This window comes from Rhipicephalus sanguineus, chromosome 1 (genome assembly GCF_013339695.2).
Source record: "Rhipicephalus sanguineus isolate Rsan-2018 chromosome 1, BIME_Rsan_1.4, whole genome shotgun sequence".
NCBI lineage: Eukaryota > Metazoa > Arthropoda > Arachnida > Ixodida > Ixodidae > Rhipicephalus > Rhipicephalus sanguineus.
This window is the reverse complement of record NC_051176.1, coordinates 329,632,161-329,658,166: the sequence shown is the minus strand read 5'-3', so window position 1 is coordinate 329,658,166 and position 26,006 is coordinate 329,632,161. Positions and strand designations below refer to the sequence as shown.

The following is a 26,006-nucleotide window of genomic DNA, read 5'->3' as shown; positions in this document are numbered from 1 at the left end:
CAAAAAGCATCCCCAACACCTCCGCAATAGCAGAGTCCTTGAATGCTTTGGCAATAGCAAAATCATAACACAGGACCGTGGTTCCGTAATTTTATGGCCTTGATCCATCGCGTCAAAGCGCTTGTTTTTCTTACTTTCGCTGCAATACTCCGGTGTCATGCAAAAAAAGCATACTAAAGTTTGGAAGGGGCTACTGCTGTCGTGGGTAACAACGCGCCTGGTTCATTAATTAAGTACGCGCGCACGGGCTGTATATTTACGAGTGCGTGTATGATTGCCGACATCTAAAAACTTAACTGACAATCATTCAGGGTTCTTCCTGACGTTGCAGCGGCCCTGAAAAACAATAAATGAAAATGTACGCCAGCTTTATTTTGTTGCATGCTAATTATCTATGCTGTCTGATGATACGAATTTCGGGTGATACGAATATTTTTGGTGGTCCCGTGATATTCGTATCACCGAGGTTTCACTGTATAAACCACATGTAACCCCCTGTAAAGGTGGTTTCACTGCAGTGGACGTGTGTTATACGGTGAATACACCTTTCCAGGAGAAATTTGCACTGCCGCGAAGCCCCATTTCAAGGTTAAATGAACACACAGCAAAATCTCGTAAATTCAAAGTGACTGGGACTGTGAAAAATCTAATTAGGTGGGTTTTCGAATGAACCAAACATACAAAAAGCGGAATGCAAGGAACTTTGAATTACTGGAAGTAATCAGAGGTGGTCGTTTACTGTGTCTGCTAGTTTGCAGCTACAAGGGTTATGTTTTCCAGCAATACCTGGTCCCAATTTTGCCGCTAAACCGGGGAAACGGCGGGCTTCGCTGCTGCCAGCGCAAAAAAAGAAAAGGAGGAAAAAAACGGTCTCGTGGTCAACTGAAATGCGTGCCTGCGGAAAAGAAGACGTGCTTTGCTGCAACACAGTGGTGACACGCGGGCAGCATGTCTTCGTCCCCCTCTCTTGTCCTGTGTCAAATTTTGCGCTACGTGATCAGTCAGCATGTCACGTCATGATGCGACCATTCGCCCATTCTTTCTGGTAAAATAAAGAATTTAATAATGACCAGTGTGACGGAATTCGCGATGTGTTCTAGGTGGAAAAGATGATCATTGAAGTTTTCGAACCGAGTTTTCGAAGTAGGCGTTGCAGGCAAGTACTCCGCCAGCAGTGTAAGTGCCCAAATTGCCGGAACAACCGCCAATCGGAGGTTTGCAGACATCACAAATTCCGTCAGACCGCCCTTTATTAATTTCTCTATTTTCCCAGAAATAATGGGTAAATTATGACGCACTGACGTTGAGAGAAGCATGCGTCATGCTGCCCACGTGTCATCGCTGTGTTGCAGTGCAGCACATCTTTTTTTTCCGCAGGCGCACATTTCAGCTGATCACGAGACTGCTTCTTCTTCTTATTTTTTTTTCTTGCGCTGCCAGCAGCGAGGCTGGGGTGCTCAACTTGTTACTCATTAGTATCACTACAATGCATTGCCTTGTGGCTCATACGGGCCATCGTTTCTGCGGATTTGCGGCTAAATCGGGACCGGTAATTGGCACATGGCACCCAAAGTTTTCGAATTAACCGGGCTGGTACTGGCCGGCGCTTCAAATTATCCACTCAAATTTACATTCCAAAATACGGGGCCGCAGAAATACTTCTAATTATGCGGGATTTCAAAATAACCGAGTTCGAAATAATGAGGTTTTACTGTATTACCCTCACATCGATTAATCGTTTTTTAAGTCTAAAAGCTTGTTATACCGGCTTATATGCTCTAAGTATAGTAAATTTTAAAATGTAACTTATTTTACATGCTATCACGCTTGCATTCTACCGAAAGCCAAATCCTGCTACTACCCAAAGTTGCTTCCACTTCCCTTTGAACCAAAAAGAATGACATGCATATGCCTTGTTTCAACTTTAAAAATATTGCGTTGGTTAGTTGAGTCCTGAGAAATATGCTCATTTTTCTTTATTATATGTAATATACACTATTCGAATTCGCTTCGAATTCGCTTCGGACCTAAAATTTACTATTCGCACAAGCCTACCAAAAACTATCATCATCAGGAACAGGTATGAGCCACAGAAAGTGGACAATCCAAGTCGAATTTCCAATGAGGCTAGTGAAGCCAAGCTCAGGAAGATACTAATTACTACTGTCGGAGTCGAGTCCAATTATTAAGTCCAATTAGCACTAATTAAGACTAAGCCTAAATAAGACTAAGCTGTGTGTGATTGAACCAAGCCCACCCGAGATAGTTTATATGGCTTAATTGTTCGATTTAAGCTAAATAAGCTGAGTCAAGGTAAGTATAGTCAAATCTAATTAAGCTTAGTTGAGCATGGTACTGTGTAATTAGGCCAAGTATAATTAAGACTAATGAACTCAATCCTAATTAAGCCAATAAATCCGAGCAATCCAAGTCGAATTCCCAGTGAGGCTACTGAAGCCAAGCCCAGGAAGATGCTAATTATCCTGACTGAGTTGAACCTAATTATAACTAATTAAGTTGTGTAAGACCGAACCAAGCCCACCCGAGATACTTGAGTTTCATGTCGCCTAACTATGCTAATTAGGCCTACCGTATTTCCCAATGTATAACTCGCACCTTTGTATAAGACACACCCCCTACTTTTTACGAATTTCGCAGGAAAAAATTAAATGTGACGCATACCTCTGTATAAAAACGGCAGGAAGTGGAAGATGGAAGCTGCGATGAAAAAATCCGTAAACAGGGGGTGGGTGCTCGAGCCAACGTTTCGACAAGTGGACTTGTCTTCTTCAAGGCTGGAAGTTCCAGCCTTGAAGAAGACAAGTCCACTTGTCGAAACGTTGGCTCGAGCACCCACCCCCTGTTTACGGATTTTTTCATAGCTCTGTATAAGACTCATCTATTTTTAACTCTGTCAACATGATAAAACACAGTGACGCACGCAGAGTACATTCATTGTGAAATGCGTAGTCACACATGGACTGAATACCTGTAAGCAGCAGCATATTACTTGTAAATGACGCTGTTCTAAGGCGCTGAAAACCAACATTCATTCCACTGGATTCGAAGCCACATCCTCCAGCGCACTGTCAAAATTTTTCCCTCCTCGGCCGGCAGCATCGCTGGGTTGCCGTTGGCGGCCTCTGAGTGACTCTTTTACACGGCATTCTAAGCCTTGAAGCACATTGTTGGCGTTGCCTCTACGGCATTATGAGGCTTGGCAGGAAGAGATAAACAATGATTGCGCTGCACAGTTAACGCGTACACACACGCATACAAAACCTAAATGGTTACCGGTAGCTGGAAGCTGACTACTGCTGGTGCTGGACTGCAGCGACGTCTCACACGGAAACTGATGATGATAACGAAGTTGGTACTTTCACTTTTGTATTACAAGGAAACGTTGTGGTGCCCTTTTTTATTTAGTGCCTCAGTTTCGTGGGTTTAATGCTTCGTTTAAGAACTAACAATTCAAAAAGTACAAGAGCGAGCGCTGACGATGGTGACTTTCATTGCGGCCATAATCTCCGTGGTCGCCGCCTGAACAGCAAGTAGCCTACATCTAAGACCACACCCGCTTTATTGTTATAACAAGGTTAAATATCTCTTTACAAATGCTCTTACTCCCCATATATCGTACTCGCGAATGAAATATGGACATAATGGTCTCGCAAAATCGCATGACTTTTTGCATATGTAAGACTCACCGTTGTATAAGACGCACCAGCGAAAATATCGAAAAAAGGTGCTTCTTATACACTGGAAAATTCGGTAATTGAGATTGAGCCAAGTCAGGACTTGCTAGGAGACCACCAGCTCCCCTGTAACTCAGCCTTGCGCCTCTAGTGCAAGCTGCTTACATTTTTTTTAATCAAGCTCATAACCTAGTCAAGAGTTCAATGAAAGTTCGTGTAGTCAGGCATTGAATGAGATAAAACATGGTCACTGACCAAGTCTGATGAAGTTGCTTGACATTTCACGTCGGATAATTTCGTCAATGGGGTCATGTAAAAAATATCGTGTGCTGATTACCGTCAGGTATATATTGGTGAAACAGGAATGTTCTCCCGACGTCGCAAAGGACACCATTGTGACGTGACTAATAACAGTCACGCAACGAACGCCATTGCCGAGCATGCACATGAACATAATCATATCGTTTACTGGGATAATGCCACTATCATCGCCATGGAAAAGAATATGTCATCCCGCCAGCGTCTAGAACCATGCACATCATTCAGTCGACACCTGCTACAATGAATAGGACAAGAAGGAGTATGCCTGCCATTTACACACGCTTGTTGCTTCACCTACTGGCTACTTAATTCACGACGACTTCCAGTCCAGCTCAGTGAATAAGGAACCTGTTTGCAATTCCAAAACATTGGATAATTTCATCAGACTTGGTCAGTGACAGTGTTTGACCTCAAGCTCATAACCATTTGCTTACTTTATATACCCCCACACTACCACTGACACAACACGAATTTCAGTCCTTAATAGATGAATTGCCAGAACCCCACTTCGTCCTTAGCAATGTCAGTGCACACAGCAGCTTGTGGGGGGACACTCGCGGCGATGCGCGAGGCCGTTTGATTTAGCAGTTTCTGTTTTCCGCTAGTGCATGTTTACTGAATAAGAAGGAACCTACATTTTTTAGCCTTGCAAACAAAAGTTATTTATCTATAAATCTTAGCATTGTTTCACCCACCCTTTTACGTGATTTTAACTGGGACATTAGGGTCGATCTACCACTGACTATCTCATGTATTGAGGCACACATTCGTGATGGGTTTGCTCACAAGCAGTTCTTCCTGTCTGTATTCCTTGAAATGGAGAAGGCATACAATACCACATGGCATTTTGGAATATTGAGAGACCTCTCAGAATTAGGTATGTGCAGTAAAGTGTTGAATTTTATAGGGAGCTACTTGTCAAACCGAACATTCCGTTTTCGAGTGGGCAATGTATTTTGACGACTTTTTGTGCAAGAAACTTGAGTACCACAGAGTGGTGTCCTCAGTTGTACACTTTTTATTATAAAAGTAAATTCCTTGCGTTTGTGCATCCCATATTGTAATATGTTTTATTCAACATAAGTGGATGTATGCATAGGTTTTAAATCCTGTAATCTCTCAATTTGCGAGCAACAGGTTCAGCTTTGTGTTAACAGAGTCTGTAATTGGGCAGACAAGAATGGTTTCAGTTGGAATCCACAAAAGAGCACCTGCATACTGTTCTCTATGAAGAGAGGCCTCCACCCTGCAATCCTTATATTGAGTTACAGGGTCAACGTGTAGCTTTTAAAAGAGAACAGAAATTTTTAGGTATAATTCTAGACACGAAGCTTACCTTTGTACCGCACATTATCTTGAGGAGAAATGCCTGAAAACAATGAATATCTTAAAGGTGCTGTCATGCACAACCTGGGGTAGCGACAGAAAATGTCTCATGAGTGTCCATAAAAGCCTTATACACACATTTCTAGACTATGAGGCGTAGTTTACCAGCCTTCACCACCAACTGCTGTGAAAATGCTGGACCCTGTTCACCAGTCAACTGCCGATTTTTCGGACACCCGATTTTCCGGACATGCTCGAAAATTCGGACACTTTCGCGGCACCGTCACCAGCCCCATAGACGTCAGTGTATTAGAACGTCTGAAATTTCGGACGCTGAAGTTATTCCGCGTCCGATTTTTCGGACTTTCTGCCCAAATTGCAGGTCCGAAAGGCATTATTTGAAGCCCTCACCTCTGCCGCGTCTATCATCTCGTAGGTCCGAGCCAGCGCTTTCGCGAGTCTATCTGTTTGAGACAGTAGCAGAGTCCGAAAGTCAGCTTTGTTGCAATGCCGAAGCGTTATGGGGTGAAGCAGACCAGAAATTCAAAGGGGCCACTATCGCGGCGCCGTGCAGCGATGTTGCGGATAAGCAGCGGAAATGCACGGAGGCGTGATGGCGGCAGGTGGCAAACGCGCCAGTACGGCTTAATCGCTGACAACCCTTAGGATAAGCATCTTCAGTTAACTGCTCCGTAGTGCACGTGGCCTAGCGCAGTTGCATGCGTACTGCACGCATTTAATAGGCGAGAACCCAAATACGCCGCGCCGCCATTCATGCTGCCTCTTTGTGCGAGACCGCTAAGTGCGCCGCATAGACTCGTTGCCTTCACGGACGAAACCAGCTCGCCATTGCCGCGCCCATGTGCGGTCAGGAACAAAGTGCGCATCACGAACCCTTTCATGATAAATGCGTGCGTACGATACAGCAACCGTACAGTGACGGCGTCAGCTTAGTTGGCGATGTGCTGCACACAACTAGAAACGATCGGCTTCACACGGCAGCAAATGTTGCGTATCGCATCGTTTACGTGTGCACACGCATCGGGGAAAGCCGGATGAGTCGTCCGCTCTTCCGCCAGAGTCTGTGTTCCGCGTCATCGTTTCCAAACGCTCCATGCGAGAGAGCCGTAATCTATCCAGCGCTTTGCTGGTATCAGCGGCGTTCATCACGAGATGCAAACTTGCAAGTGGCGGTTGGTACGCGGTTAAGCGGGGTTCGCGGCAGGTACCGAATGTATTTGCGAGAGCCTGGGCGCGCACAAAAATGCCTGATAATTGTACTGGGAGGCATTAATGCTATTTCGGACATGGCTGTGGCGATTTGACCGCTTGAGCGGAATATAAAAGCATGAATTCGTTTTTTCGGACTGCCCAACTTTTCGGACGATTTTGCCGTCCCTAGGGGGTCCGAAAAATCGGACGTTGACTGTATTTAGGCATTCGCCTTTCTACAGGTGCCTTCAGAACTAGCCTTGTATAAAGCCTCTATGTGGAATCAGACGAGTGGTCGCTTCATATGCAGAGATTGTACCTATCTTTTATGTACTTCCTGAAAGTGAATGCAAGCACTGATCATCCTACATATGCTGTGAATGACTTGTCCAGCTGTCAGCTCTTTCACTATACTGACCCACAGAGACGGAGCCCTTCTTGCTGCGTGTGCGAGCACTGGCTGAGGAAACATATGTTTCACTGCCCGAGCACCGCTTAACACTGTCGTGACCACGGAAAAATCTGTTGTTTTTGGGTAGTCCAGGAAATATTTTTTTTCCTGCCACAGAAATAATTGATGCTAAAGTTAGGGTATCAAATGATAGAGGAAGAATTGGTCTTTCTAACAGTATTGATTTCAAACATCAGATTTATTTTGAATGTTATAAAAAAATTATTAAACAAAGAAAAATGCATCAAAAAGGAAAAAAAAATTCATAAAAACATCAATGCTACTCTGCACAGGGTAAACATAACAAAATCAAAATATATGTTTTGAATGTAAAGCCTACATAGAATAATAGCGCAAATATAACCTCTGTAAGTTAAAGAGTTATTAACATACTTACAAAAATATAGGCACTAGTGCCTATCATGCCACTGCGCAAAGCAGTTTCTTGACGCAGTGAAACAAAGGCTGGCTGCACATGTTTCACAAAAAACATTTTTTGTTCTGTTCAACTTTCCTAGCATAGCTTGCAGTTCTGGTATTTTTCAGTTTTTGTGGTTGGTGCTGGGGACCCTGAGGCACCTTCTTCTTCATTCTTTAAAATGAACAGTGTAGCCTGTTCCAAATCTGCAAAAACCCATAATTTGTACCCTCATTTGACCACTTTGTTCCTCATATACTGCCGAATACCATACCGACCTTCAGATTTCACCATTTTCTAAACCACGGAAAGGTTCCGACGTGGTTGAGAAAATAGCGCAGAAGAATCGTTTGTGTTGCAATAGGCACGTTGCACTTCTAACACCGCGCTACTGCGAGCGCCTCTGACGGCAGCGTGTGTGTCCTCGTCGGGAGAGCGGCAAGCAGTCGCGCCTGCTTGCCCTTGGCGACTGTGGCAGCTAAGCGTTAGCTGCATCACTCTGCACCGTTGTCCAAGAAGAACAAAACATTGCTGGATGCCATAATATGTCACGAATAAAGCCTGAACATGGGACGTAGAAAATGCGAGGACGAACACTGTTTTCTTCTCTTTGTCCTGTGTTAGCACCATTACTCTGCTTTCTGAAAGATGTATAAGCTAGCCCGCCTTTCGATGCTTGCTCAGTCCATAATATGAACACCTACGGCAACTCGGCAGGACAAGGATTTACACCTTGACAACACGCCAATAAGAGTTTCATCGCGCCAAGCTATGAATAGCACCAGCTTTTTTTTAAAGATTATTCTTTGCATTGAACTTTCTGGGTGGTTTACAAAAACTGAACGCATTGAACATGCAAAAGATTGCTGCATTCTTCATAAGATGCTCAGTAAGCATAAATTCGCATGCAAATGAGCAGCATGACAAATAAATGGGTTGAAATTTCATTTGAACACCTGATGTTTCCTTCAGCTTGTGGCAACAAGCTACAACATTGCTGTTTCAGTGCAGCGAACTTTCACTTTAACAAACTTTTTCCTAAGGTCCCTGCAAGTTCGTTCAAGTGTAGTTTCACTGTACTGGCATAATCCTCACTGACCAGGATTGCAGCTTCAACTTGCTCAAGTACACCAACAGTCCTTCAAACAGCCTAAAAACGGAAGCAGGCCACAGCTTAGCCTTGTCACGTTGCAATGATGCAGCGTCTCTCTCTGCTACGATCTCGTTGCTTCAAACAGCATCTGTGGCATCAAAATGTTTTTCCCACACTTGTACTTCTTAAAAATTGAAGGTGAAAACGCCAGCTTCTTATCATGGTGTTGCAAGCTTTTCCTTCTCTTGCTGATGGCAATCGGTAAAAAAAACCAGATGTTCTCGCTCAAGATTTAGGAAGGCGTCATCACTCATGTGAACCATCCTTGTGTACTCGTATGTAATGCTCAATGTGGTCAGGTCCACAAATGATGAGATATGGGGAAAACTCAGTGCCAACACCACCAGATTCCTTGGGTGCCCAGCTCTCCCAGTGCAGCACTTGGCTCATCTGCCCCCCACCATACTCCCTGCGCCAACATAGCAAGTGCTCTCGTAGCGCTGTGGCGAAGTTTCATGACCACAAAAGCATTGAAGGGCTCTGGTAGTACTACTAATTGAGAATATTTTCCATTTGTTGCAAATTGTACATCAATTCTTTTAAATAAAGCTTGCATAGTATATTTAAAAGTAAGTAGGCTGTCCTGCTAAGAAAGTATGCCCAAAGGTTGCTGTATTTTGGTGGCTCCTTAATGCACAGTTGAATAAGCAATAGTGCTGTTAAGCAGGTCTACCATAGCTGCTTTCATAAAAAAAAAGTTTTTCACATACAGATTTGGCAGAGCTATGCACAATTTCTTTGCGCTGAAAGCATATGCACTCTGTATGCTGCAGCAAATAGCTCAGAAACATGTTCTCATTGTAAAACAAAGTATCCAATTTTTACTTTTGTTATTATGCAGCCACGCAGTGGAAGTTGCTTTATCTTTGACCAAGAGAAAGACATCTTTGAATCCTCTGTGGAAAACCTGGATGTGGACTTGTTTGCTCCAACAAAGGTAAGTAGACAGGATTTTGGTAAGACTGGTGCGAGTTGGCTCATGATCTTGAGCAAGCTTCTTCAGTGCAAAACAGACTACGACGAAAGGCCAAGAAACTAAGTGCTCATCTGTGTCTCTTTGTTTCTTGGCATTTTGTCTTTGTTTTGTGCACTGAAAAAACGTGCTTAGGATTTTGGTATTTGTGGCATGAAAGTAGATACAGAATTTTGTATTTCTCATACCTGCTTTTGCCTTCGCACGTTTAAATGGCACTTAGGGACAGGCAACAGGGAGGCATGTAGGGCTCTCTGCAAACAGATTGTCACCTGCCACCTTTGGATTGGGTTTGAGGGTCTTAAATATGTGCTCATAGAAGAATAGTCTAAATCTGGGGTTACTCTCTTGAATGACCCTAGCAACTTTGTCAACCTTGCTTGGTGCCACTGTGCAATGTAGTTTCTTCATTGTCGAGAGCACTTTAGTCTGGATGTCAGGTTCTTAGCTCTTGACTCGTAACCCAGTGGCAGAAACCCTTCCCAAAAGAGTGTCCTGAATTCTTCTCATGTTGGGAAGAAATATGTCTCCATTAGTTTTCCGCACTTTTTCCCTCCATATACACATGGGCTCTATACAATACAGCCGCAGGTTTGTCATTCTAATTGTTGCCACGAAGGCAGCGCCACTTGTTAGCATAAACATTTTTTTTACCTTATAACATGCATCATATTAAGTGCAAATGACTATATTGTATAAAAAGTATAATTGTAAACAAGTATGGTTGATTAATAACATCTGAGTATGTACAGCAACATAAGTGCATCTATGTTGTAGTACCCAGTATTTTCCGCAAGTTACTCCGACGACTGTGTGGGCCAATTTCATATTGTGACTCTCACTTTAATCACAAACAGCATGGTGGATCATGTCAGTGAAATTTTAATTTCCACTAACATCTCATGACACGTTCTGGGCAGTTGTCAATCACTCTGATCTCTGCTTGAAACCCACATAGGAGAAACGCTCTTTGTCTAGACTCCAGAGTGTGATTCATCACATGTTCGGCTTGAAACACAGAAGTTGGACAAGTCTTTCCTCCTACAGCCCACTGAGCAAAAGAAGCCTCCTCCTGGTGGTGTCTCACTGTTTGGGGGCTCAAGCCTTTTTGGAGATGAGCTGAAGAGTCGACTTGGGAGAGCCAGCAGCATACCAGGTCAAGTGCTCCCTACCTCTTGCTTGCCTGATGCACTCAAGGAAGAAGAAGCCTTTGTGGATGTAAGGAGCAATCTTGTACCTTCCATATTTTTGCTGTGATGGCACAGAGGGAATGTTTTAACGTATAAAAACTTATATAAATCATTGGTTTCGAAAGGAGAACTCTCTCCATGAGGGTTCATCAGAAGGGGATTCCGTCAAGCTGGCATTTTCTGCAGTGATGTGTACCCTCGCTTTTGAATATATTAATTGGCATAATTGCGTCGCATCGGCCCGCACATCCAAAGAATTCCTTGAAGTCGTCTTCATGTACAGCTTAAGCCAAGTTGTTACCACACCTACTCGAGGTAGCAACATCCTCGATTTAGTTCTAACCACCGATAGTGAACAAATTAATTCCTTACAGTGTGTACAAGGTGTTAGTGACCATAACATCTTGCTTTTTAACATAGCCATTGAGCTCCCTGACTGTCAGCCGTCGACCAAGTACATTCCAGGTTATAACAAAGCAAACTTTTCCGAAATTAACAATCAGCTGGAATCTTTCTTCGAAGACTTCCAGCGGTCAGCTTCTGTCCGTACAGTTGAGCAAAACTGGACACTATAAGGGCAAACTTTTGTCTCTTATTGATGCCTATGTTCCTCTTGTGCGCATTCACGGAGATGCTGGGAGGCCCTGGTATACCAATAACCTCAGAAACCTATCTAGAAAAAAAAAAGCGCATTTTCCGTGAACTCAAGCGAAGTAACAATCCGCAAAAATGGGACAGATACTTTACGGTGCTGCGTGAATACACCGGCTTAACTGAGGCACTCTAAGCCTAAATATTTTCACCTGGACCTTCTGAGCATTCTGCAAGACAACCCTCGCAAATTCTGGAACTCATTGTCACCAAAACGCACCTCATGTCATAGTATAGTGCTTATTAACTCTGACGGGTCATCTATTCCAGGGGATGAGCATCCTGATGTCATGAACATCTATTTTTGCTCAGTTTTCACTAATGAACCTATTGCCAATATTCCTACGTTGCCATCTCGTAATTTTTCGACAATGTCGGAGCTCATTATAACTATTCAAGGAATCGCGAACTTAATCGACAACCTCAAACTTTCCAGTGCACCAGGCCCAGATGGCAAAACGGCTAAAGCCTTAAAGGGCACCAAAGCGCAATGTAGCCGCTTCTTGCAATTGATTTTCACTCAGTTCGTTGCCTCTTCCACTATTCCGAATGACTGGAAAATCAGCCATGTTGTGCCCATACTCAAATCTGGTAGCCGTTCCAATCCGTGTAATTACCGCCCAATTTCTCTAACCTGCATACCTTGTAAACTCCTAGAGCATATTCTGTATTCCAGCATCACATCTCATCTAGACAAGCACTCTTTTTTTTTTCCCAAGCAGCATGGATTCAGACAGGGCTACTCATGTGAAACACTACTCTATGAGTTTACCACAGACCTTCACCTTAACCTTGATTCCCGTTTTCAAACTGATGTCATCTATCTTGACTTCTCAAAGGCGTTCGATCGAGTCGCCCATCGTCATCTAACTTCAAAACTTGCTTGCCTCAACCTTGATACCCATGTACTATCCTGGATTGAGTGCTTTCTCATGAACCGCTCACAACACACTGTCATCGATAATATTCAGTCATCAAGTAGCTCTGTCTTGTCAGGTGTACCACAAGGCTCAGTGCTCGGACCTCTCCTGTTCCTGATCTTTATAAATGACATCCCTGCCAACATTTCTTCATCCATTCGATTATTCGCTGATGACTGCGTCCTCTATTGGCGCATATCCTCCACCAATGACCAGCTTATCCTCCAGGAAGACTTAAATAAAATTGTAAATTGGTGTTCTGTCTGGCTTATGTTCCTCAACGTTTCCAAATGCAAGTACATGTGTGTTACCCGCAAGCACACAACCTTGAATTACCAGTACTCTCTCAAATCTTCGGCGCTCACCCAAGTCGAGAGAGCGTATGCATGGGCATGTTGATAATTCATGTTTCACTTTTTGAGCGCACAAAAGAACAGGGACGAAAAACGACATGGACACAGCGCTGAGCTGCGTCGTTTTTCGTCCCTGTTCTTTTGTGCGCTCAAAAAGTGAATCACCCAAGTCCTTTTGGAGTGGTCAAGTTCCAGAACCAATGCGGACTGAAAGTTACAGATTTCTTAAGTATGTTTTCGCTATACCTAGAATCGCTGTTTGTCAAGTTCCAAGACTGGGCGTACACACAAAGAAAGGGAATCGGAATAGCCTGTTGTGTGGCCCCAGCACTATGCGACACTTTTTTAGCCAGAGGCGACACAACTTTGCAGGGAAAAAATGGGCAGTTCGAGGGCTGTGAAATGCTTTTGTTACATGGATGATTCCTGGTTTGTTTCCCGCATGACTGTTTCATGAAACAGTAATGACAGCTTGTAATTTTTAGATTTGCAGCTAACTTTCCACTCATCCCATACTTGCTGGGAATATAGAACTAGGAGCAATAAGTCCCTGCTGCCGTACGACTCGGGTCATACGAAGCTCGTCAAGAGGGCCATAGCTTCGTCATGCTTTTGACTGGCAGTCAGAAGATCATGTGGCCACAAGGTCAATGATAGTATCCTGCAACAAGCAACGAAGCATAAGAACAGCGGATACCCGGCGTCTTTAATAGCTTTGGTCACTGAAAAGGTCCTAAAAAGTTTGCTTGGCAGTAAGAATGCATCAAAAGAAAACGTGCAAACTAGGAACATATGTGTAGTTCCATACGTGCACAAGACTTCTCATGCTCTCAAAAAGATTGGGGAAAAGCAAGGCGCTAAAGTTGTTTTCTCTGCCCCTTTAAAGCTTAAAAGCCTTTGCAAACAAGCTAATGATTCCCCCGAAACTACGCTCGTGAAAAAATGCACCATCAAACATGTAAACCAATATTTAGAATGTGACGAGGGTATAGTCTATAAAATTCCTTTCACGTGGCGGAAAATGCTATATTGGGCAGAACGGGCCATTGCATAAACACAAGATTAAAGCATGCCACTGACATCAAATTACGCATGTCAAGATTTTGCATCCACGAGTAGTTTATCTACCCCCTAGTAGCGATTCGCGACCGAAAATGCAACTGAGGGACGAATAACTATCTGTTTATTGATTTATATCACCGGTATCTAGCACGATTCAAAACAGCCGGCAAGCCCGCGATTCTTAGCGCTGGCAGCGCTCCCTCGCGGTCAATTCCAGACCGCGCCCAGTTTACCACTTGTCCACAGAAAGGAGTGACGTGAGGATCAGCTGCTCAGCTAACGTTTCGTCTGCTAGGCGCGCACGTTCAATCATGCCTTGTCACCAGCATCGCCGTCGTCGCCGTCAAAAGTATCGGCTAGTGCTGAAGGCGGCATTCTGAAATTTAGAATCACCGCGATACGCGACGTCGCGAATCATTTTCGCTTCGACCCTTTGCAAAACAGCGATTCAAAAATGGACGCTGTTCCAAGCAGCAACGAGGAGGTGCCCGGGGACGCACGCTTGGGCCATACTCGCTGGTGTGTCTCAATTAGCTATATCAGAGAATTTTAGCGTGCACGGCATTCCGGTATACCCAAAGGGGTCTATGGAATATCGGCATAGCGAATGCACACCAGCGGAGAAATAGAATACGATAGGTTTCTACAATAATTATTCTGTGCTTGCCAGGTTCTTCTTTGCACCGCCAGATGGCCCCACCTATCCGGCCTCTCACGGTTACGGCTGCAGTAACCCGGTATTACGCTAGCGCAAGGAAGTCCACAGACGAACTAACATTCACTAATAACGCTACATATGTGTTACTTGTTAGCGGTGATATTTATCTATAGGCTGCTCTACTTCGATAGCTTGTGGTCGTGTTGGCGTGTACCGTACGTGTAATGAAACGCCACGCACTTTCCGCTTTTTCCGCGCCTCGACGAGCAGGTACGTACTACGCAGTGGTTCCCCGACATGCTGGCACGTAGTCGCTCCGATTGATCGCACTCGCGCTGAGGATCACACGACAAATCAGTCGATACGACACGATGAATCGCAGGCACGGATCGGGACAGCAAGGAGAGCCACTGGCTGGGAGTGAGAGCCGGTGAGAGCGTCGCCTGTCGTCGGCGGCACAATAAATACACTCAGTTCGTCGACGTCATTGTTACTAGCGTATCGTCACTCAGGATGGTATGATCGGAAGTATCACAGTTGTTACGTAGCACTAGGTCGATGTCGCAGCGTGATCATCTTCCGTTGAGCTTTCGTACGCTGTTTGCCCTCGAAATAAATTATTCCACGCGACGGACGCCATTCAAATTTGCCAAGGAGACCTATGAAATACCAGCAATCGAATGAAGGGCACATCTCGACTTTGAAATTTGATGTCAGTGCTCCTTTAAGAGAACATAGGTACACCAAAGAAATGCTGCAATCACCAGGGCACCTAGCTACTCATTGTGCAAGATGCGGATGTGATCCCATTTTAAGCAAACGCAGACGTTGGCTCATTACAGGTCTAAAACACGCGAAATCATGGAGGCATTTTTCGCGTTTAAATCACACAATCACGTGAGCTTTGCATCTATTGCCCTCAGTGAGCAGCCTTTAACTTTATTGACAACCGCCAGATTAGTTAAGAATACACACGAGGAGCATGATAGCTCCAAAATTATTTGCTTCCATAAACAACACGTAACATTGTCCTTGTTATCTTCAATGTCTTTGTGTACATCTTTGACATGCTTTTGCGAAAATAAACAGTTGAAAGTTTGTGCACCACTAGTCCTGTCCTCTTGTTACGTTACTCTCTCGTTTGTGCATTTCACTCAGCGCGCCTACATTACAATGCCGTACCAACTAGCCCAAATTGAAGCTTTGCTACACGATTCTTCCAGATCGACTGACCGCACTACATCATAAAACATGTCTTCTTTGGCCGACCGAACCACTTCAACAACATAACTTCTTCCCCATCTCCGGACTCCTACTTGCGCCCGTAGCTGCACACTTATATCTCCTCGTGTAGGGTTCCAGAAGCTCGGGTGTCTTCTTTGGTGTGCAGCACAACCAAAGCTAGGGAAAGGGCAGTTACACTCGTCGTGGCGTCACTCGGCATTGCATCATGTTTTCTTTCGTGATGTTTCCCAGACTTTGCCGGACGTTTGATTCGAGACTGCTTTGCCAGCAGCCATTTCGAGTGAGGTGAGGAAGCGCGCTTGCGGCGTCTTTTGATACTTGTTTTTTCCGTTCGTTGCGCGCGCTTGTTGAGGGAACTGTTGGCGCCATGATTTCATGCTGTCTTCTGAAAGCGGCGGCATGCGCCTAAATAAGCGCCCATTCGTGACACTGCCCCCCCCACTTTAAGAATATTATCACATCATATTCAAGCAACACAAATGAGCACGCACACACACCAAAAAAAGTCCCATATACAGAGTCCATAACTCAGTCCATCATACATGTCGTCACATTCCCAATAGAACTCTCAACACAATTCACATTGCGATTGCGATTCAATTTCACGACACATGAAAGATGAACATAGGTGCATAAGTACAACACTCCATCACACATTTCATACAAAACAATGCGAACTCACAGAGCTCCGCATTTACAACGCTTATTACAATTATATAGATAGCACGCTTAGAATGCCGTCACGCAACCGACATTTAGGCTCACTAGCCATCATAGGTCGGCAAAAAATGTGGAGCTCACTCGACTCACTCAGGCAAGATATTTTGCCCTTAGGGCTCACTCGGACTCAGACTCACCAAAATTTTCCCTCACCGGAATCACTCGGGACTCAGACTCACCAAAATTTTTCCCAACCGAACTCACTCGGACTCAGAGTCACAAAACTTTACTCACCCGGACTCACTCAGACTCAGACTCACGTCTCGATATGAGTCTGAGTGAGTCGACTCATGAGTGAGTTTGCCGACCTATGCTAGCCATACACACTTGACACCGCATATAATAATAATACAACACATTCAAACTCAAAACACTTCAAACACATTCAGCTCCAACACCTTCAAAATAATTAATTGTTGGGCTAGTTGGTTCAACATATCTGGGTTGGGAGAGAGAAGGTTTGGCAGGAAGGACAGGACCACACAAAAGAACAGACGCTCAACTTGCAACTGAGTTTATTTTGAAAGACATCTCACCACGAAAACGTATGCGCAGATGCGTCACAGCAGATTGTCACACACCCGATAACAAATTCCTGTGAAAGATCGCGTTTACAAACTACGATAACGTGGAAGGGTTGCGTTTGATCAGCTTTTACACTATCCGCTTTGAAGGAACTCAATTTCTTTCACTGTCAGATGCACCGAAGGTGCACTGATGCACGTGTCTACGGCAGCATTTATCTGGTCAGCCTCTACGATCTCCCTTTCTCGCCTGCCTTTTACTGTGCTCATGACATCAGTCTCCTCGAAAAGTGCTCTGCATCCGCAATTCCTGCAATGCGCAGGAAGGTGCGCCCCATCAATCTGAGCTTTCACCGTGTTTGCATGCTCCCTTAGTCTGTCGTTAAGACAGCGGCCTGTTTTGGCCTATGTAAGATTTCCCACAACTGAATGGTATGTTATATACAACTTCCGCAGCACAGGGAACAAATGCTCCCTATGCTTCTTACCGCAGACCTGTTTCTCCTGTTTTTTCACCGGCAAGATTGCATAAACGGGAAAGCTTAAGGGGTGCCGTGAAGACAGGTCTACCCCATGCTTTGATCCTATCCTCTTAAGGTTATGTGAAACCTTGTGTATTAGGGCATGACAACAAACTTGTTGGGCCTCTGTCGTGTTGTAACGCTGGGTGAGGCACCAATCTGTCTAAAAAGGGTGGAAGCAACGCCAACGAGCAAAGTGGAAGGAAAACCCGACGTAAGAAGGCGCAAAAATCTGGTGGTTATAGCTAAGGCTGGTTTTATGAGAACATGATTTTGTCAGAGCCGGAGTGGAGGCATGATGAAGCAATCCCTCTTTTTACTAGTTTAGTATGAGATGAGTCAAAAGGAAGGATGGCTTTTTTTGACCTTGGTTTATACTCCCAGCAAATGTAGTCGTTACAATTGAAAAACAATGCTAAATCTAAAAACTGGAGTGTATCATTGTCAGGAATTTCCTTCATGAACGATAATGAGGGGTGAACACTGCTTAAAGCAATTCAATACACTTTCAGTGACGTCTTCATGGCAAGCGTTGATGGGGACCGCGATAAAAACAGTAAAATCATCGACATATCTACATACTTTTAAAAACCAGTGAGCAGTTCAATTCTTGCTGAAGCAAGGGTCAAACTTGGCACGATAAATTTCGCATAAAATTGGTGCCACACACGAACCAATACAGATTCCTTTCTTCTGTAAAAACGTTTTGTTGTCAAAGCTAACAAAGGTAGAGGCCAAATAGCATGCCAATAACTCCATGAAACTATCAACCGTAACCAGGCAGCCATTCTGGAAGGACACCACACGAGTCAATTGCCTCTCGGAACTGAGACAGAGAGTTCGTCGTGTGGAACAGAGTAGAATAAGTCCTCAATGACACCTCATCCTGTGTACACTGTGTCGTGCTTGCACCCCTTCTTGCGGTGCCCACTGGCTCTCTTTTGTTCTTCTTTCTTTTCTTTTGGGCCGTTCCGAGTGACGGCATGGAAGGACGTGTTTCAGCCACCTGGGCACTTTCGACACTGAGAAGACGTCGTTGCGCTAGCGAGAACACTGTCGGTGCTTCGTCAGCTTCTGCTCGTCGTGGTGTTGCGCCAGGGCGACCGACTTTGTCTTCATTTCACTCTCAAATGATGGCGGCCGCTTGGTTGCAACATCACCTGCACGGCACGCTTTCTCCAGCGGTACGGTGACTGTCGATTCCTCATGCTTCGCTTTTCCTGACACCTGCACGAATGGCTCCCCTGATTCATTCAAATTCCACGCCACCTTCTCGTTCATATGGGGCTTATCCAGCCTTACTTCAACTTCAACTCAGGCGATTTCTTTCATGGTGTCCTCTTCCACTGGTTTCCGTCGATGTTCTCGAGCTGGCAAAGGGTCGAGCTTCGGTTCTTTTTCAAACGTTCTGGAGCCCTCTAGCTTCGTTGATCTTTCCCACGATTAGGTCGAACAGGGGGCTATCCATACACAGGGCAGTAACTCTCCTGCTGAAGTAAGGGGTCTCAACCTCAATCCTGGCTTCAGGAAGCATCTGAATCGAACCATCGATCAGGCAAACTGAGTTGGTATCGCCTGTGAACTCACTGCCTCGGACAAAGTCTTTTCGCACTATAACAGTGGTGCTTCAGTGTCTCCTAGTACCCGTGACTTCCTTTCCACAAATTTCCCTGTAAGTGTAGGCATTCTTTCATTAGCCTGTTGGCCATGTTATCATCACAGCACCAATGATAGGTACCTTCTTTCCCACTCTTCTACTCGACAAATTCACCATTGGTCACTTCTGCTTGCTCTTTGGCGGGGCATGCACACAGACTGCTTGAATGGGCTTTACTCGCTTCATTCGACATGCGTCTGCCTTGTGCCCAGTTTGTCCACATTTAAAACATTTCATCACACTGGGATGTGTAAGTTGGTCCGACATTGTTAGCGCGATGACCCACTCTGTTACACAAAAAGCATCGCGGAACACTCTCCTGTGTATGTTTATTTTCTTCTGGTGTCGATTTCTTCGAATCCTCGGGACCCTCCTTTTTTACTTTGGCCAAATCGTGCCACCTTGCATTTCCAAGAATTGATTAGCCAATTCAAGAATGTCTTTGAGCGATTTGGCTCTCTGTTCTTTCCTATAGAGCAACAGGCTCGGGTGGCAAGTGGTTGAGAATTTCTCTCTGATCAGAAGCTCTCTGAGCGCACCGTACTCCTGCGCCGTCTCTGAAAGTTCAATCCACCTGTCAAAATATTGGCCGAGTCGCGCGGCGTACTGCGTCGCCGTCTCGCCATCAGCTGGCTTTCCCATCCGAAATCTATTTCTCAAGCCTTCCACAGTGAATTTAAATCAAGCAAGCAACTTTCACTTTTGCGTAATTAGCTGCATCGGTTGGCGTTCAGCCTACCGTACACACTCAGGGCTTTGCCACTCAAACAAGTGCTCAAATTGTTGGCCATTGATACTCCGGCCAACTCTGGCTTTTAGCAAGCGTCGCAAACCTGTACAGGTATGCATCAAGGTCATCCTTTCTCTCATCAAATGCCACGAGCAGTTTGCTTCAGTTCAAATAAAAGCTATTATCTTCCCTTTCACTGCTCTCGACTCTAGCCTAGATGGGAGTTTTCTATGCGCTGCTGCAAACAGAGCCGTTCGAGGTCTATCTCGTGCTGCCGTTGCCTTTCTCTCTCAGCCATCTCAGCTTGCATCTGTCTCTCTTGCGCCTCTTCTTTCTCCCTCTCAGCTGCCAGCCTCTCTCTCTCCAGCTCTGCTGCTCTCTCCTCCTTGACCCTCTCAGCCACTAGCCTCTCTTTTTTCCAGCTCTAGTTTCAATCGCTGCTCTTTCTTCCTTCACCTGTCTCTCTTGCATCTCTCTTTCTTCTGTCAAACTGTCGCTCCTTTGCCTCTCGCTCTTACTTCTCCCTCTCAACTGCCAGCCTCTCTCCTCTCTAGATCTGCCGTTCTCTCTTCCTTTGCTTTCTCAACTACCAACCTCTCTCTTTCAAGCTCTGCTGCTTTTTCTTTCTCAGCCCTTTCTTCTTTTTCCTTTGGCTAACCCACTTTCATAGTTGGCTCCAGGCAACCCATCTTCTCACTAAGAGCAACTAACTTCTCGAGATCCATGATGCCCGTCAAACAAAACCCAGCCACGTGCACAAATCTCTTGCCTAGCTTCAAATACCAAAAACACTTTCTGCACACAGGTTAGCGAGAATGCAGTACAAACACTCAAAAACCATTACGAAGCACTGTCAATGACTTAAGGCTGTTTCTCCACTACTTTGGGCACACTGCCACCAAAAACGTCCTGTATGCGAACGCCAGCATAATTGTCGACGATCACGTTAATGGGAGGCAATCGCCAGGCAGATTCCATGGGCTGACGTATCGGCCCCCCGAAACGCACCACGAAAGTTGCGGACAATTTAGAGTAGGTCCTTTTAGTGCGCCAGCAGACGGTGGTTGTGGTTCAAAGACTGAGTCAGAGCCAAGGGTTGATAACACAACAAAATATATTCTCGGTTAAGGCAGTACAACCATCACACAAACATGCACATTTGGCCTTGGTATTAATTACAACTCACAATCTAACTTAGATGGTGTTTAAAATGACTGGAGAAAAACAACAGATCGCGCGGCGCGCTACAAATTCAATCTTATGCATTACAAACTATTCAAGAACACTTAAAGTCTTGAATATTCTCCAAATGTAGCCAGTCCACAATTCTTGGAACATGTCTTGAATGCTTCTCCTTCAGGAAGCACTCACGCAACTTTTTACTGCTCACACAGCGTCAATCATCCAGTCTTCCGGATCGACTGACCGCACTACATCATAAAACGCGTCTTCCTTGGCCGACCGAACCACTTCAACAACATAACTTCTTCACCATCTCGGACGCCTTCTCGCGTGCCCCGTTGCTGCACGCTTATATCTCCTCGCGCCCGGGTTCCAGAAGCTTCGGGTGAGTCTTCGGCGTACAGCCACAGCCAAAGCTAGCGAAGGGTGAGATTCTTCTCGCCGGTTCTACTCACTGTGGCATCACTCGGCATTGCATCATGTTTTCTTTTGTGATGTTTCCCGACTTTGCTGGGTGTTTGATCCGAGACTGCTGGTTTCCAGCGGCTGTTCGAGTGAGTGAGGAGGCACTCTCACGGCGTCCTTTAATACTTGTTGTTTTTTCCGTTGCGCGCGCTTGTTGAGGGAACCGTTGGCTCCGTGATTTCATGCTGTCGTCTGATGCGGCGGAGCGTGCACCTAATTAAGTGCTCGTTTGTGACACCATCCTTCCCCATTCCACTGTGCAGCTACTTCTTCGTCCGCGACCAAGGCAGTTACGCCGTGTGTGGGTGTATCTATGAACCGGAGCATGACATGCAACGCGGACAGTCATCTGTCATCAGGCCCAGCCCTAGAACAACTCACTGTTAACCCTTTGACATGCTATGTACACAATTGTGTACAACACTTGTTTTTGCTATTTGTATCAACTAGAGGCTAAGAAAGAGTGAGATATATCGAGCTTTGATGAATTGAACCTCCTGCATAATAAATTTGTCTCATTGAACTTCATGTTGCAGTGCACTGTTGCATATGATCACCTTGCTGAAGGCACCACCACGTTCGACGAGTCGTTCGACGTGCCGCTTCCTGCGAGCCATGTAAAAAGTTTAATTTTTCTTTGCTCAAAATGGACATAACCAAAATGAACTTGCACTACATTTCTAGCCTGAGATTTCATTCTATTTATGCCAAAACAGAAGCATCAATGACTTCAGGATAAAGAGATATTGAATTACAACTTAATTACGATTAGTTACTATAACACATATAAATTAACATATTATGACATTGTTTTTGTTGCAATAGACGATTGAGTGCCTTAAACTAACGTTGTATTGATTTGACACATTTACAGGCAGTTCTTCATAGGTGGTGTCTGAAAGGGTTAAAAAAAATTAGCATACAGGTTTGTCATGGCCTGGTATTCGCTAATTTTGCACCAGTGATCAGTGTGTGCAGATATATAGTTTGGAGGTTTTAGCACCTTCCGCTACCAATTCCAGTTTTGTTATTTTAATAATAATGTCATACAGAAGCTTTCAAACCACAGTTTTTTTTTTTTCGGCAAGGCAAGAGTGATTCCTATTCAGCTCGTTTTTCATTGCTATGCAAACTGTACTCCCTTCCTTAGCTACACAAGGTGAACCTGACAACTCTGTTTGAAGTTTTTCTGGTTATTTTATTTATTTATTTTTAATACTGTTGACCCCAGTCTTGGAGTCATTACAGAAGGCATATTGTAGATGGTATTCATTCATAAAGAGCAAACAATAACATTCCAAGTAACATACGGGTTCACTTACACTATTGGTAAACAACACAAAATACGAGGAACAATGAATTCTTCATACAAATGAAAAAGAAGGATATATTCGTGCCAAAATTTGTTATAACACTGTTATAAAAAATATGTAGATATCTAGCGCATCTTTAATGTCGGCACAACCATCATTACCTACAAGTGTGTCCAGTAAACCATTCGGCATTTTATTTGCGCAAGAAAAAAAAGAGACTGAAACGAAGAGGCATCAACTTGAAACGCACTAAATTTTTTCGGTTTAGAATGATATCACAAAGCAGGACAAATGACGGCGACCCGAATCAACAATATGTGCCGTTTTCTAGCAGCAAACTCAGGAAAACTGCTGACTTGCGCATACCAAGCCAGGAATTTGAACGATGGATTTAATGAATAAAAAAAACAAAAGTTTTCCATCCCTTCATTTACCAGACGGAGGCGACAAGGTAGGTCTGACCAAGTACTGTCTGGCCTGCTACAGTGCACTGTCAAAAAAAAAAGAAAGAGGATAATAAAAGGATTGCGAAGCATTGACGCACTACTGTAGGTTACACATGGTGATTTCTAACACCTGCGGTGAATGCGGTAGGGTGTCTGCCACTAGTAGCATTTGCATTCAGTTTATTCCATTCGCATATTATTAGTGGTTGTAGCGAAGCGTTCGTAGTCGGTAATGGGTCGTCCTCTCGAGCGCCTCTAGTGGGTCGCCTCTTCTCTGAGAGCACGCTCCTCGTGCAGAGAGTCGGCCCCGCTTTTGACTGTCGCCGTCGCCGAGTGCCCGCTAATAAACGTCTTGACAATTTGGTGGAGAGTGCTGTGCCCTTTCAACAACTATGGTCTGCATTCGATGCCCTTGGAGCTTCGATCCCGTACGTGCCTGCTACCATGACTCAAGACGCTCGCCCCAGCAAACGCCTCCTCTGGCACCGACGCCATGTCCAGGTGTCCCCCGCATCCGCGACCCTCCTGTCTTCACTGGCGCGGATGGCACCGACGTCGAGGACTGGCTCGCGATCTACGAGCGTGTGAGCGTCCCCAATAAATGGGACGAGGCAGGCAAACTGAGCAACCTCGTTTTCTACCTCGTAGGTGTGGCCGGCCTATGGTACAACAACCACGCATCCGATTTCGCTACGTGGTCGTGCTTTCAAGACCGCCATCATCGACGTGTTTGGCCGCCCTGCCGTTCGCAAGCTGCAAGCGAACAGCGTTTACGTGAACGAGCCCAGCAGGCCGGCGAGTCTTTCACGAGCTACATTGAAGACGTGCTCGACTGGTGCAAGAAAGCCAATGCGACAATGTCTGAGTCCGACAAGATCCGGAACGTTATGAAAGGCATCGACGACGATGCCTTCACCATGCTGCTCGCCAAAAACCCTCGCACTGTGGCAGAGGTCATCACACTGTGCCAAAGCTACGAGGAGCTGCGCCGGCAGCGGCTGTTGACACGTCGACCTCCATCACGCGACGCCGATCTCGCTGGCTTGTCGGCCACGTCGGACCACTCCGTCTTACTCGCCAAGATCCAAGTCCTTCGTGCGCGAGGAAATTGCCCCGCCAGTTTTCTCTACTGGCCTTCGCTCACCCGCAGCATGTTGAGCAGCCGTCGACCACACTGCTGCCTCCCCTACGCCGGGCAATCGAGCAGGAAATCGCGGAAGTCATGCCGGAATACCACCAGCCCCCTCCAGCGCCCTGCGCCTCTCAGTTACGCGCAAGTTGTAGCCAGGCCGCCCCAGCGCTCCCTGTGGTGCCCCCGCTAACTTACGCCGGAACCGTCGCCAGGCCTCAGGCCTTCGAAGCGAGTGTGCCGGCTGCGTACGCCGACGTCATTCATACGCCTCGACTGCAGACCACCATGCAGTCATATCAGCCGCCGCCCCGTCCCTCGCGTCCTGCGACATGGATGGGACCTAGCCTGGCAAGCCGATGACGCACTGCCGACAACCGCCCCATCTGCTTTGCGTGTGGTTGGGGCCGGTCACGTCGCCCGCTATTGCAACCGCGTGCAGCCGCCTCGAGTAGGATCAACCGTCACCAACCAGTCCAGCCGCCCGTATTACGACCCGCCGCCGCCTATGTTGCCGACGTCACGCCCAGCTTCATCTACCCGCCGTTCACCGTCCCCACGACGCCGATCACTGTCGCCGATGTGGCCTCGTCCGGTCGCACGAGAACAGGAAAACTAGTCGTCGCAGTCCAAGAGGCAAGGGCTGCGACGCTATCGAACTGCCAAAGCCCTCAGCAAAACCCATCAAACGTAGTAGACGTGTTTGTCGATGGTGTGCGTACATCGGCCCTTGTAGACACTGGAGCTGCTGTATCCGTTATGGATGCTAAATTTAGCCGACTACTACGAAAAGTGACGACGCCACTTTCCGGGCTCTCCCTCCAAACAGCCAGCGCCCAAGTATTCACCCGACAGCGGTGTGCACCGCCCGTGTCATGATTCAGGACGCTATGTACGCTGTCGAATTCATCATAATTTGTTCATGCTCCCACCACGTCATCCTGGGATGGGATTTTCTCGCACGTCACGACGCCGTAATTCGGTGCGCACCAGCCGAAATAGAGCTCTCACCATTCCCAGATTGACGCCGGCGGACAGTCTACCGGCTGCGACCAAGGTACTCGTCAAAGACGACACCACACTTCCTGCAAACTCGTCAACGGCTGTGTCAGTCTATTTCACCGGTCTCGCTGACACCGTTGCACTCCTTTCTCCATCTGACTGCGTTTTTAACAGGAAAGGCTTGCTGGTGCCATTTGCGACCGTGCAAGTCACTCAGGGCGACACCGATATTTTTGTTACGACCCATCCCCGTACATTGTTACAGTGGTGCGAGGGGAATGTCTCGGCAGAGCGGAAGCCCTCGAAGACGCACAAGTTATGGACGCACCGGGTGACACGCACTGCGCCAGCTCCCGTTCGCTCAGTGCTGTTTCCACATCTGATTCGTCACCCGCTGATGTATTTGGTTCCTCGATTGCTGACAACCTTACATCGGTCGAGCGTTTCCAGCTTCTATGCCTGTTGGAAGAATTTCGTTCTTCGTTCGATGTCGCGCAAACTTCTCTCGGCCGCACGTCTGCTGTCACGCATCACATCGACACTGGCACCCAACCACCACTGCGGCAACGTCCATATCGCGTATCGCCAGCAGAGCGTCGTGTAATTAACGAGCAAGTCGAAGACATGCTTCGCCGCGATGTTATTCGACCCTCCAACAGCCCGTGGGCTTCTCCTGTCGTTCTCGTTGC

At 46.0% G+C, this 26,006-nt stretch overlaps 1 protein-coding gene across 1 annotated transcript in view; it reads left to right on the top strand.

The window, feature by feature from the left end:
- LOC119379533 (WASH complex subunit 2) overlaps window positions 1–26,006 on the top strand; it is a gene marked incomplete at its 5' end in the record, with an annotated part of 624,148 nt that overhangs the window by 433,032 nt on the left and 165,110 nt on the right. The window contains 2 exon segments of the mRNA XM_037648828.2: window positions 9,418–9,513; window positions 10,597–10,767. Coding sequence (XP_037504756.1) covers window positions 9,418–9,513; window positions 10,597–10,767 — 267 coding nt within the window.